Source organism: Papaver somniferum, chromosome 9 (assembly GCF_003573695.1).
Source record: "Papaver somniferum cultivar HN1 chromosome 9, ASM357369v1, whole genome shotgun sequence".
Taxonomy (NCBI): Eukaryota; Viridiplantae; Streptophyta; class Magnoliopsida; order Ranunculales; family Papaveraceae; genus Papaver; species Papaver somniferum.
The window spans coordinates 30376750-30392030 of NC_039366.1; the positions used below are offsets into that span (position 1 = coordinate 30376750).

General features: G+C 38.6%; 1 protein-coding gene across 1 annotated transcript; it reads left to right on the forward strand.

Annotated features, from left to right (window-relative positions):
- Nucleotides 1–10438: 10438 nt before the first annotated feature.
- LOC113311693 (uncharacterized protein At2g33490-like) lies at nt 10439–14286 on the forward strand. The gene is made up of 8 exons (XM_026560498.1): nt 10439–10460; nt 12251–12436; nt 12750–12824; nt 12917–12978; nt 13104–13169; nt 13302–13330; nt 13415–13622; nt 13759–14286. Exons 1-8 carry the CDS (start codon nt 10439–10441, stop codon nt 14284–14286), a joined length of 1176 nt encoding a protein of 391 aa, XP_026416283.1.
- Nucleotides 14287–15281: the final 995 nt, after the last annotated feature.

Sequence of the window (15281 nt, forward strand, 5' to 3'; positions counted from 1 at the left end):
CATCGTTCATCAAAATCTGAAGTCCCTGCAAAACACCATAGTACCTAAATTCCAAGCCTTCAGATTAGATCACATTTAGATCCTATGGTCGCTTCTTTGCCTGCTCATCAAATCTCGATACTTCCGCTTAACACTACAGCACCTAACCTCGATCTTCGCCGTTAACTTTGTTGTATTTCACAATCCAACGGTCGAAGTGATTCATCTCTCATACCACCGTTAGATCTACCAACCATCTTCACATCCAACGCGTCTCCTCGCTAGACATCAAAGTTTGATGAACCCGCTCAACACCTTAACCATCGAACCCATCGACCTCAAGCCAAACACCCTCTTCTTCCCAAATCATTTTCTTTCCCCAAAACTTCTTCTCCACCACCATACCGCCTGCAACTCCACTGCCACACCATCACTGCCTTTGGCCATTGGCCACTGTTTTTCTTCATTTTCCACTGTCCATTTTTCCTATATCAATTTTCACTGTTCTTGGCTTACTGCCACCATTACTTCACTGCCATCTCTTCTTTTCTCCTTGCCTTGCTACTCAGCTGCCTTGGCCACTGCCCTGCAACCCTGCTGCTGCTGCTGCTTTCCTTCCCTTTGCACAGAAAGGTGAGGACCCTTGCATAAGAAAAAACCACCAGCTCTATTCTTCGCAGCCAAACTATCATCCCTTTGATAGATTTTCTCTTTGGCCTAAGAACTTTTCTTATTCTCCTTGTGCTTACACTTCTAGTTCTTCTTATCCTTGCCCTTCCTATTAGCATCAGTTGAGGTATTGACTAACCTAAAATTATTAAGGCTGTCCACGATTGCAATCGCTGAAGGTAGGTATTTGGCACCCTGCCTTCTTACTTCGGCCTGAGCCCATGCTTGCAAACCAGATGTAAAATTAAAAAAATTATCTTCCTCAGACATGTTGCGAATATCTAGCATCAGAGACGAAAACTCTTTCACGTATTCCCGTGGTGTACCGGTATGCCTCAGCTTATGCAAGATCTCTCTGGCTAACCAAGCCGCATTTCTTGGAAAGAATTGACTCTTCAATTCTTCTTTCATGACATCCCATGTCACGATGCTTGGACGACCAGCAGTAAGGTCATCATCAGTTCTAGTTCTCCTCCATAATTTTGAAATTCTACAATGCCTTCGCATCTCTTGCGCCAGAAAATGCCTTAGGTTCTGGGACTTTAATCTTCGTAAAGTCACTGCCACTACCACCCGCAGTAGCTTGATCCAAACCAATTATACCCACCATTCTCCTTAAGACGCTTAACTCATCAGTTAACTCTTTCAAGGCTCCTGTGAACATGGTCTTTACATCAGCGATTTGGCCTTCCAAATCAATGTGCTTCTTAGTTGTTTCTTGGTTTGACTCCAGCATATCAGCAGCGTACTCATCAAGAGCCTGAATGCGAGCCAACACCGTTGCATTATAATTGGCATTGTTAGGATGGCGCACCTCATCGCCAATCTTGTCTTCCAAGTCCGCTACCCTATCAGATAAGGCATCCAACGTACTCTTCTTGCCAGCCATTATCTCTAGCAACTTCAGCAACTAAACTCGAGCAAAACAGAGAAAATCTTCCAACACAAAGCTAAAAAAGAGCAATCTGTTCTCTGATACCCGAATTGTCACACCTCCAAATGCACCAAGCAATTTTTCGCGAAGGTATAACCCGACAATACAGTGGTTCAGTGATCTCTTATCACCCACTAGTATTTCAGCCTTATAAGTTTGCACCAATGCAAACAACCAACTCTACCTTGAGTATGCAACGGAAGACTTACTTAGATTTTGTCTACCGAACAATGTAGCCCATACTACAAAGAGGATCCTGACATGTTTATGCTTCATAGAATTAGGGGAGTATTATCGAATCAACAGAATAACAAAGCCAAACGCATAAGCTAACAAACTCACTTTTATTAGCTTAAGGGGAAGATGCAAAACTCGTCTAACCAATGGACTTACAAGCTTATTCTCTAAGCCTAACGCAGAAATCACACTGTACTGCAATGTGGTTCCTCAACACTTGAACTATTGAACAACTTCATTTACAAGGGTTCTCTGGTTATTTATAATGCCAAGAACCATGGCCAATCCGTATGCAACTCTCTTGCACGCCCCATTAACAACCATCTGTCCATAGTCAGTTCCCTAACCTCCACAGTTCACTTTTTAACTGCTAACTTTAGTGCTGGCGTGTAGAATGGCGCCACACTTTTTCCATACGGTTAGGATATTTCAAACTCGGTTATAAAGCCACTTTATAACTGTCTCTAACTTTCTCTTTCCCTTTGGCATGCGTGTGTTGCACACACACATTCGCAACTGACAGCTTGAACTCAAATCCGACAATCATTATGCATCACTGAACTTTGGCCCTGCCAATATTCGACAATGATTGTGCTTCACTCACTCTTGGCCTACGCTAAGTGCTCAACAATGATTATGCTTCATCCAACTTGCACTTCTGCTAAGTACTCAACAATGGTTGCGCTTTATTCATTCCGCTACGCACTCAGCTCATTTGGATGCCAACATCCAAATATCATGCCAACTGAGTCTTGACTTGCTTAGTTCAACTTCATACTTCATATGCATCACTTGCATTTCTTTTGCCTGAGCAATTGATACCAATGGCGCATTTGGCCCCGCCATTGTTGCATATGCATAGTCCAAGCCTTGGCCAAAGCTTAGGACCATGCCAAAGTCATCGCATGACTTGCAATTCATCCTTTATTCCTTCCTTGAGCTGGGTCAACTCTGAATAAGGATATGCAACACTATCTCATAGTTGTTGCATGTGCTAAGTAGCCTTTTTTGTCTCAGCCATGTTGGCGCTACATCGTCGGCATGTACAGCTCCATCTGCCAGGCTACATTCTCAATAATGCGCAACTGTTGCGCTTAACTGTTGGGCCATGTCATACCTATCTATGTCACAGCTGAGCAGGGAATGCATGCAAAATGGGATTACAAAGGCTAAAGTTAGACTTGGGAGTCCGCTGGGCTGAATTCGCACATGTCTCTAGGCCATGTAATTGCTGTCGGTGCAGCTACGTCTTCAGTTTGCTCTGCATTTAAGGCTGAAGTTGGCTAGCATCTTGCTCCATGTTGACGTTGTGTACCTACATGTTCATGAATGATTAGACCCTGTCCAACTTCCGCAATTTCATTTACCCTCACTTGGAGGTTTCCAAGGCTAGGCATATAATATTGTGCAGTGTCTGAGTTCCTCTTGGCTTAAAGCTACGCCTCCGGTCCTCATAGATTTTGTTAATTTTATGCACTATCCACCAGCGTTTACACTTAAATTATCAAAAATGATTTAACTAGCATGTTGTTTTCCACATATGCCAATCAGGAATAGCAGCCTTAAGGATTCTAGTTATATCCTGGTTATGAGCACAGTTAGCAGCAACTAAATTATCAATAATCCTTTGTTTATCCATAATTCCTATTAACAGCTTCCAATCTTTTCTAGCTAATGTATAATAAAAAGACATATGATGCTTCGAACTTTTGAGCATATACAAATGGGACATTTACTTAGAGCATTTCCAACAGATTGTGGATTTTTTATTTTTTAGTGGCACATAGGATTTTATATCTCCGTTTGGATAAATCCATCTCCAATGATAGGGTCCTACAAGATAGGAGGGACCAATTACTAAATATGAAGGTGTTCAAGAAAGTGTTATTTACACCTCCGTTTGCACCTCCACGTCATCTTTTTCACTAATTTTCTTTTAATTCCAGGGTTAAAATTCTCTATTGTTGGAGATGGTTTTTTAAATATGAGGTCCTACATTTACTCTATGTGTAGACCTCATAAATAAAATGACTAAATAAAAATACACAGAATTTTTTGCACCTTTCGTTGGAGATGCTCTTAGAGATATATATATAAAGAAAAATATTTCCATAAGAAATGAGGAATTTTGGGAGGTAGTTTATTTTTCCAAGAAAAGGTTAATCTCCATAATCTGTTTTATGTGCGACTATACTCTCATGAAATTTTCTTCCGTTCGGGGTTAAAAATTCTTGATTTTGACCGTTACAAGATTTGCAGTAAAATACTGTGGTTTACAACCTCCGGCATGTAACATGGTTGGGTTTCACATTTTACGACCATGTGTCTTTCACCAAGTCGTTGACGTTGACTCGATTTATCGGCAAAGTCTAAATAGACTCTCCAAAAGCTCTCCATTTTCCATTTTTGGGCTTTTTCCATTTGGAGTCCTAGAAACTAGAGTCTAGACGGCTAGACTTCTTTTGTTGTTTTTCAATGACCCATTTTATGTTAAAGCTCGTTCCAATTCCAAATTCAAATTCAAACTTAGCTTTTGACTACTACTTCCTCTAAGAAAAACCCAAATAATTCCAAATTTGCTTACGTCTTTTGTTCCAACATTTTGAGCCCCTCTCAAAAAAAATATTAGACCTTCGATTAACAATTTCAATTTATTCAAATTAAAATCTGATTTCATGATCGCTTACAAGAACAACAAAAAAATCAAAATACAATATAATAAGAACCCTAATACAAATGTAGATATCAATTACAAGTAAATCGCGAAGAGAAAGAGCCATATACCGTAAAGAAACCAAATTTTTGTAATTGTAGTAGGGAAGGATGATGGTATAATCCGGAATCGATTCCGACCATTTAATCTGATTTTTTTCTTCTTCAATAAGAGATACTCTGTTAGAATACGGGCATCCAACTCAAAACCAATTGGCTATGACTGGAGAGGCCCAAAGGATTATAAACCGCAAGATCTTAAAAACCCAGACAATGTGGGACTAATAATCTCAACACTCCCCCTCACGTGTAGCCTCGTTGGGTCTAACACGTGGAACAATAAATCGGGTGACGCGGAGTAAAGGTGCGGTCATTTGACTTCACACAAATAGCCTGCTCTGATACCATGTTAGAATACGGGCATCCAACTCAAAACCAATTGGCTATGAGTGGAGAGGTCCAAAGGATTATAAACCGCAGGATCTTAGAAATCCATACAATGTGGGACTAATAATCTCAACATACGAAAGGAGTTATTTCCCCATAATCTTGTAAATCCAAACAAACCCGGATACTCTAAATCCTTTGGATTGAATATGAATTCTAAGCAATACCGTGTTAGATTGTTGATGTTCTTGAATTGAAAATAGCAAGTCACGAACAAACGATCAAGGTTTGAATAAATCGCTCTCAAAGTGAAGAAAAACTCGCCCCAAGTGGCAAAGCAAAATCGCTCCAAATAGCGAAGAAATATGTCAAATGACATCATAAACAAAAAAAAACTACTTTTATTTATTCGATTATTAAAACTCAAAAAGTAAAAGAAATCTTGCTCAGATCTGGTTCAAAAAAGAACCAAATCTGAACAAGAAATTAATGGAGGCTAAGATTTTTTTTTCTTTTAGGGGAAGAGGAAAGGAAAGGAGGGAGAAAGAAGAAAAAAAAAGAGTACGCACGGTTGGTTTACAGGGAAGAGAAAAAATATTAGACCTAATAGATCTTTTTGTAGGTCTATGTAGCTTATAGCTCCTCGTAAAGTACGTTCAATCTCCATTGACGTTGGATAAGCCCCAGCGCTTGCGGATCCAACTGTTCCCCCAGCATGCCAATTAACTGCTGTCCTCTTGTTTTTTTGTCACCGTCATAGGATCACTCCCCCCTTCAAAAAGTCTCGGTAGATCTAGATAAAAACCACACAAAAATACAGCCTCTCACAACCCACTCCCTACACGTCTCCCGAGAGGTGGGGTCCACAAGAAAAAAAATGTGAGAGGCAGTTTTTATCTGGTCTGTTTTCTCGGTCTGTAGAGAACTACTGTTCCCCCTGATTTCCTTTGCAGTGAAACTTGGCTCCGGCCTTACATACGTCTATTGTGCATATGGTTAAGGTTGACGATGTGATGTATTAAGCTGGTAATTTTATCATTATTTTTCTTATTTACTGTCCATTTCTTTTTTCCATTTTGTCGTTCTGCGAGCTCAAAGAAAGACCTATCAATGAATATCCGATAGATAACAGGACACCCCGAAGTTACAATAAATATCCAAAACATAGAAGGTTTTAAGCAAAATAATTCTTACTCGAATCTCATAACTTGAATGAGCATCGATTTTGCGGGACCTTCCTACTCAAGCGATTTCTAAACCGTTAGATTACCATGTCCCACATCTAAAACCCAGATCTGAAAGCTTTAAACCTTTCAGGGAAAGTGGTGGGTCCTGAACTGAAAGTGATGGGTTCTAAATTGAATGCGAATCCAACTGTCTATTTGATCATCTAACGTCTTAGAAATCGTTTGAGCAGGAAATCATCCCGCAAAGTCGTGTGAGATAGCATTTATCAACTCGAGTTACGTAACCAAAATCTATACCGGACCGCGACTACTAGCCCACCCATTTTTCTAAAGTTCCCGAAATGAAATTCATATGATACTATTCACAATACAACCCATTTTCTGTCGTGGTTAGAGGTGTAAATTGGGTTGTGCCAGCACGAGCACAGCCCAGCCAGCACAGCACGCTAAAATCTGTGCCCAGCATAGCCCAGCACGTGATTTATCCCAGCACGGCCCAACACGTTAGTTTCGTGGACTGTGCTGGGTTAGCCTAATCGGCATAATAGCACAACACGCGACACGGATAAGCACGTGGCCCATCCCATCCCAGCACGTTAAGAAAGCACGTCATAGCATGCACAAGTACACCATATAACAAGTTATAATACATCACATTTTGTGTAAATTTCACAAAAGATTCACTATTCTCGCTAGTTTTTAACATTTTATGTTGGCTTATTTTTATAACAACACATGTAATACCTAAATATTTGAAAAATATATTTCAATATCGTTGTTATAATGTCGTTACCTATATTTGACTAGAACATCAATTTACATGGCAATGATCCAATTTTATATTTGATGGGCTATTTCTTTTTATTGAATAAACTTGTTAATTTTACTTGAAACAGTTACAAATGATATGTTGTCTATTTAAATTCCCATGATAATGTCCGACTGAATGTATACATTAAGTGATTTCAAATTGTTTATAGCACGTGTGCCAGCACGACACAACACGACACATCACGTTTATTCGTTTGCTGTACCCGTGGACTGTGTTGTGCCTAGCTTTTGACTAGTAAAGAACAATACGACACATCGCGTTTAAATCGTTGACACATCACAACACGGCAATGACACTGAAACACGCGACTTCGTGTGCCGGGCTGTGCCGGGCCGGCACGTTTTACACCTCTAGTTGTGGTAGCTAAGGTTCCAACTTTTGAAAATTTTATTTAACTCTGTTCAGGATTTTATTTATTTAAGAAAAAGCTTCACGCATCTGAATGAATCAACATAAAACTAAGAAACATAAAATGTAAAAAAGAGATGAACCATAAAATGTTTTCTTTGATGTCTTATATTTGTCAAAGTCAGAATATGTTGACCGAGTCATCAAGGGTGAACTAGAGAAAAACAGTGGAGAGAAAGGCAGATCCATGGTTAGTTAGAGTCACACATCACATCAGCAAAATTTTAAAGTCAATTGGATTAGGAAAATTTTATACATATACTTCATAGAGTTGTTATTTGTTCACATTCACATAAAGGTAGCAGGTAGGCTTGACTGAACTCTGAACTCACCGAAGTACACAGTCAATGAAGTCTTAAGACGGAAAGGGAGACTGTTATGTTTATTTGTTCCCCAAGCCAAATTGGGGGGTGAACCTTTATTCTACCTTACTATACTGACTTTATCAGGTTTCTCCACCTGTCTTACCTGCCGGCACCCGAGACTTTAACACAATGAGCATTAGCTGCTTGAACTATATCGTTTTTGTAGCCGCAAAATTTTTAAAAAACATGTCACTTGAATGATCGTTTTCCTAGTGACTTGTGTTCATTAGAACGAGAATTTCGTTCAATGGATACCGTGAACTAAACATATCTGCCGAATTTTGTAATGAACAGCTGATAACGTTTTATCATCTGTCAAATTCACATAATACCATAAGAAAGAGTGATAGCGCGGGAGAAACGTGGGAGAAAATTTGCAGTGGGAAGCTGCACGGCATAAAAAAATGTTATTTTTTCTTTCTTGCAAGTCACATTTCTATAAGGGGAATTTAAAAATGTACGTTAGAGTGAACTAGTCAAGGGATTTTGTATAGAAGAAAAATATCAATACTAGTATAAAAGGCCATATCAATGTTTGTGGTTCTTCATTAATTTCTTTGTCTTCAAGATCCTACCAAAAATCAGAAATAAAAAACAATAAGAAGGAAAGTTAAGGTTGAATCATACTAATTATGGTGATGAAGTCTGCATGGGAGAAACTCAAGGGACTTGCATTTTCTCAACATCAAAATCACGATAAGAAATATATTAAAACCGTAAATTTTCATGATCGTCCTTGTCGGAAGATATTGGATGATTTTAGTCAAGCTTCCAAGGTAGGTTATGCACTTTATGCATCACTATTTTGTTTGAGGTCGTGCAACTAATCAAATTTAACTCCCGATACATTTTACGGTCCGCGAGTTATAACTCCAAAGGTGTCACTATCCATATACAAAAACTCCAACAGAATAAATTGTTCACAAAAACCTCATTTAATATAAACTGTCTATATTACTCTTCTAGTTTAAATCACCCCAACAAAAACAAAAATCAACCACACTTTAATTCTTATTATATTGTCACCCCCAACAAGAAATAAACAACCACCAATAAGCACCGCCGCCACCGATAACCACCGCCACCGACCACCGCCGCCACCTCCGACCACCACCTCCGCCGCCGCCACTGACCACTACCGCCGCCGCCGCCACCGACCACCACCGCCGCCACGACCACCACGCTCCGCCGCCGCCGCCACCTCCACCGCCACCACCACCGACCACCACCGCCACCACCGACCACCACCGCATCGCCACCGTCCACCACCGCTCCGCCGCGCCGCCGCCACCGATACTGCGCAATTGCACCACCACTGCCAGCCACCCTACCATCCAGCACCACCATTGTCGACCACCACCGCCACCACCTCCGACCACCACCACCACCACCACCACCGATACTACGTAATTGCACCACCAATACCATCCACCCTACCATCCAGCACCACCACTGTCGACCACCGCCGACCAAAACCAGCACCACGACCGCCCACCACCACCACCTCCCAAAAATAGGATGAAACCAATTTTGATTTCATCATAAATACGATGAAACCGATTTTGGTTTCATCATAAATAAGATGAAACCATAATTGGTTTCGTGGGAATTCAACTGTAAGAAAAATTATAAGAGGTATTATACATGATCATTGATAGATGGAACCAATTTTGGTTTCATCATAAATACGATGAAACCATAATTGGTTTCGTGAGAATTTAACTGCAAGAAAAAATTTATAAGAGGTATTATACATGTTCATTGATAGAAAAGACATCATTGGAATGTCATGATTGACATGGAATACCTAAAATGCTATTTCACAAAGATTCGAAAACACTAACGGATGAATTTGCCAGCGTTTTGGCCATTAGCGCGATAATAGTTATTGGCTAGAAAACCTTGCACCACTCCTGATGGACCCAGCTTATCTTTTTGCACCACAGGTACATTTTGTTCCACCTGAACTGGGGGGCCTGAGCAGCAGCAGTTGCAGTTGAAGCAGCAGCAAGTGCAACAGGTGCAAAATGGTTTTGATTTCTCAGGACCGGCAAAGAGATATCCTAAAGAACTTTGACCTCCTTCGTAACTGATTCCACAACCCATTTATATGAAACACCAACAAGATTGGTTTCGTCGACAGAAAATCTAGAAGAAAAAAATCACATATTAGATGAAACAAAAACTTCATTCAAACCTCAGCAACATCATTAGTTACAACTAGAATTCAAACCACACAACTACCTAAACATTATCACAGGTAATTCAGTTTCATAACATTCTGTAAAGCACCCACAAACAACAATTTGTAACTCAATTTTTTCTGTTTCAGACTTAACCTAAACACAAATACCACTTCTTTGATTCAAAGCACATAATCTCCATCACATCTAGCATTGTAAATCCTAATCCACATATATCAAACACGACAATAATTTAAACTCATAAACAAAATTCGATTTAAGTAAGGATAAGACTAGATGAAACCATAATTGCTTTCGTCAGAATTCAACTGCAAGAAAAATTATAAACCATGATTCATTTTGTTTGACCACACCAATAGCAATAACCCTGTGTTGTCTTATAAAAAGAATAACTTGAAACTCGCACAAATATTGTAAGGCATGAACAGATAGAGGTTTCAATATTCAGAACAGGGTCATTCAATTCATTCATTATAGCCAAAGCCCAAAGGTAAGTCATACATGCAAAAGAAGGTAAAACTACAATGGTAATTCATTGTACTGCGGGTACGTAAGACTCTGACTTGTTAAGTTACAGTGTTTTTGTTGAGATCAGATCATTTTAATTAACGAAGAATAAAGCAAATCAATGATAAAAGCTACAAGCAGGGACACATAAAACGTATGATACAAAATATATCACTACTGAAATACCGCTACCCATGAATTACAAAATCGTATGATACAAAATTTACAAAGTTTTACTGCAATCTAAGTTTATTGATCAGTGTCTCGCAAACCCAAAAATCCCATGGACGAACTTGTTAATTTTAACAACTCACGAAATCAAATGCAACTGTCCATCTGCACTGGTAATCGGGTTTCATAATTTCTAACGTTCCATTAAAATTACCTAGTGCCTATAGTTATTAGAAATGCAACTGGTGCAGTGTTTCTGAATTCCCTAAACAATTATGAAAAATAATATAATAGGGAGCATACACTACCATTCTACCAAGAAACCATTATTTAACATTTGACAAATAAAAAAGTGTAATCAGTTTTAAGAATAAGTAACTATCTTATGATTATTCAAATGAGAATGATTTCATTCACTCACCTACCAGTATCCCTTTTCACTATAGTGCTTTGGGTCTACACCTCCAAAAAAGCTATATCGTTTTTATCCTCGTCCTTGGCATCTCGATTTAACCAAAAATTTCTTAACGTACTAGACCTTAAGCAACCATGTTGTGCCTACACAATCAAGATATTATTGTTAGGAACAAATCCCTTTTTAGCCTCAAGAACTGAAAGTTTTCTTCTTTTCGAGATCGACAAAAATACAATGAAACCAATTTTGGTTTCATCATCATAAATAAGATGAAACCATAATTGAACTCGTGAAAATGTTTGTCCAACTGCAAGAAAAAATACAAGAGATATTATACATGTCCATTGATAGAAAGTCGTCATTGAAATGTCATGATTACCTGCATATGAAGCTAAGTAAAGAGCATCCAGAGCAGATTGCAATTTAACACCCATACAAAATCTGGATGGTCCTCCACGACATATAAAAATGAAATCCAAACTGCAATTTAGAAAATTAGTATAGGTAGAAAGAAAGGAGGACGTGTCTATCAGTTTTCACTCAAACCCAAATCTGGCACCAGTTTCCTTCTCTGCAAACAGCTTCAGCTAGTCATTGCAAAAATATAAGTAACACCTCAATTTGAAATTTTAAAAACACAAGCCCCATTTTGAGCACACACATCCAGAAAATGGCAGATTATAAAAACCCAATCAACATCATCACTTTCAAAACAAAATTTTCGAAATCACCCAGAAAAATGCCAACACCAAGACAAGCAAACACGCAAGTAAATCAACAAATGAAATGAGCTCCTTAGAAGACAATGAAAATGCACAACACATTCTAATCATAGTGCATCAATATTCAACTCATCTAATCAAAGAATTACCATCATAAACATCACACTGAAAACCCATTTTAAAAATATGATTAAGAATTACAGTCAATCAAACCCACATCATATAACCACCAAATTCATCATATTTTCACCAGATTAAGCCAATTTCAGAGAAATAAAAACTCAAACCAGACATGCAGTACTAAATAAAAGGAATTGAAATACATACCACTGGGCTAGGTTAAAAAGTTCCTATAAGACCAAATCGATGATTCATAGAACGAGGAGAAGAAATTGCAACCTTCGATTGTACGTGTTTGGTTGTAAATTGAATCTGAGAGGAATTTTCGGTACGGACGGGTAAGTGAGGGACGAGTAGTGATTTTGAATTTCTTTTGTATCTTTAAACGGTCTTGGTTTGAGGGGATGGAGGAGAAGGTGTTGACGGAGGACCAGGAAATGGTCGTCGATTTGGTGGTGGTGCGGAACAAAGAGGAGATGATAGATCTGAACATAAAAATAGAAGAAAAATAGACGGAGTTGTTCGTGGAGGAGACAGAGGAGACAAATGTACAACTGATGGTGGTAGCGGAGGTGTTGCTGCTGGTGGTGATGGTGGTGGGGAGAAGGTGGCGGAAGAAAAGAAGAAAGAAAAGAGAGAAGAAGAAGAAGAAGAAAGATAAAAGGGTATGTTTGGCTTTTTAAAAAATAATAAAAACTAAATTTACTCATTACTATTTGATATGGGGTTTTTGTGTCACTTTTTAATCAAATGGTTTTTATTTATTAAAGATAATATGACTGGATTTTTTGTTCCACAAGTTTGGTCACCTTGATGTTTATTTTGCTCCAGATTTTTATTTTTAGTTTATCTCGCTATGTGCCCTTACTTCAAGAATTTTTTTCATTATTTTTTCTTCAGCGTTCTCAGAGTCTCTGAGGGAAATGGGTACTTGTCTACTTGAGCAAAGTGCACTGACTCGGGAACAACGAAGCGGTAAATAACCAACTTTTTTGTTATAATGTTACTACTGGTTATGGTATTTAAATAGGTGAGTTTTCCTTCTAATCAAGTGAGTTGAGTTTCAGGTAATGATATCCGATTGCTGAGTAAAGTGCAATTTGAGCTTCAAGAACTTGTTGATAGCTATGTGAGTCCTTCACTATTGCAATTTTGAGACATAAACTGACAAATTCATATATACTTATTCGCTAAAAACCCCATAATTCCTTGATCCTGTCATATTCTAATGTCTCACATTTCTTCGCATTTCAGCGGTCTCATATTTTCCAGATAATAACATCGTCTGAGTCCATTCTCAATCAACTACAAACAATGGAGGTCTGATATTCTCGGTCATACATGCCTAGCCACTACTATTGCAATATTCGTATCCAACCGTCTATTTATGTTCTCGATTGCAGTGATATAATTTTAACTAATGTGTTTTGTTGTATTTGCTGATCTATGCAGGAGATGAAACAACAGTGTGATGAAAAAAGGTCATTCGATCTCTTCCTTTCATCTTAATTTCTATCAACGTTTTTTTTGTAAGTTTCTTTAACTTCGGCTGTTTGTCTTCTTAGAAATATGTATCAAGGCCTTTTGGTTGCCCAGGCGAAAATGGAAAAGTCAAGATCTTTCAAGGCTAAAACCGATTCACCTCAGCAGTTGCAAACAGCTTCCTATGAATATGAACGAGAGGCGATTAGTTTTGTTTCCTTGTTGCAATCATTGAAAGAACAGCAAACCCGGAGTCTCCTAACACAGGCAGTTCAGCACCATGCTAGGCAGGTTACTTATATATGTTTTAGTTAGCAAATCAATTTCAGATGGGTAGATTCCATGTTTGATCTTCTTACTCATCAAGATCTAATGCATATCTTATTAATTAATTTTTTTTGTGCCTGTGCACGTGTGCATTGAGCAGATTAGTCTCTTCACAAAGGTACTAAAATCTCTCGAGGCAATAGACCTGGAAGTGAGATTGGCGGCTGAACATCGGCATAATGATCACAACTCCAGTGACCTTCAGGATCTTTCTATGGATGCAAGCTTGAGTGGCGCTCGCAATAATTTACGGTACACATCACCCTTGGAACTACAAAAGCACGAGAGAAATTTAAGAGCTGACAAAATGAAAGAAATCAACATCGAAAGAGCTTCCAACAAGTTCTATCCTCCTTGGTTATCTCACAAATTACGCCGGCTTCATGAACTTCCTAGCCCCCCAAGTGCTAGAAATGCTCAGTTAAGTCAAGACCTCTATGCTACTATAGAAAGCCGGTTGACACCATCAAAAAATGCATCTTCATCATATCCATTACCCACCCCTCCTGAGACCGGGTACCCTCGTGGCCATCACATGCCTTCAAGTGAAGCGAGATTTTGTCACTCTGCTCCAGGGGGGAACAGTCCAGACCTCTACACAAAAATGAAAACTTGCCACCAGCTTTAAATGCATCAACATTTCCAAAACCACTCAGGTGTCCTAAATTCGGGTGCCCAAGCATCCATTATGTGCATGGAGATGATGAAAGAGCTTATCACTCTGTACATTTGGAGATAGAAATACCAAATGTCACAGCACGCCGACTACCTCTCGAGACTGAGCTCCCCCGCGGCACCTACATACCTCCGACTGACGAGAGAGCCAAAGCAATACTTGGGAGCTTTAGACGTGTCCAAGACTTTTAATAAAGTGAATTATATATTTACTATTCGCTACGACGTATTTATCTATCCGTTGATCACCATGTGAGGGACATACATTATACATACTACATCAGGATCAATTGTGAGCTTTCTTTATCTGCAGTGATTGTTGGTTACATAATTTTGTAATAACTTTTGAAGTTTTTGTAATAAATTATATCAATATTTAGATACTAGGGTTTTTTCTAGCTTACTTCGATGTGAGTTAGTGGATTTAACTTTTACATGGCTTTCATAGACAACTTTATTTTTTTCATTTGAATTGACCAAATTTAATGTTGAATACGAACAAAAAGTAACTTCCAGGAAAGTGTCATATGTCTAGATATAATACTAAGGACCACCCACGCACTTTAAATTGGTTTTGAGTTTAATGTCAGCTTTAATACTTTGGTCATAACCTCGACTGTTATTCTTCCACATGCAACTAATGCTTGACCAACCCCTTGCTTGTTATAGATATATATCTCTTACAAAAGTTATTTCTTCACACAACTAGTTGAATAATCAATGTTTGACGATAAGTCTTTGCTTGTTATACATCGCATTCAAAATATTCCTTCAACCATAGTCCGATGAACAGACACAATGTATTCTTAGAATTTGGTAACCGCGTCTAGAATAGCCTTGGATAAATTAACATTTGCCATTAAAAATTATACTATAAAGAAGGAAATATATTTTGATTGACTCAAAAAAAAAATTAGAAACAAAAGTAACAATCATTCTCTTTAGTTT

What these genes read in the sequence shown, in the direction of transcription:
- LOC113311693 (XM_026560498.1), top strand. Translation starts at nt 10,439, where the DNA reads ATGGTAATTCATTGTACTGCGG. An exon ending in AAGAACTTGTTGATAGCTAT is followed by an intron (nt 12,979 to 13,103) that starts GTGAGTCCTTCA and finishes TTCGCATTTCAG; the next exon opens with CGGTCTCATATTTTCCAGAT. An exon ending in CAACAGTGTGATGAAAAAAG is followed by an intron (nt 13,331 to 13,414) that starts GTCATTCGATCT and finishes TTGTCTTCTTAG; the next exon opens with AAATATGTATCAAGGCCTTT.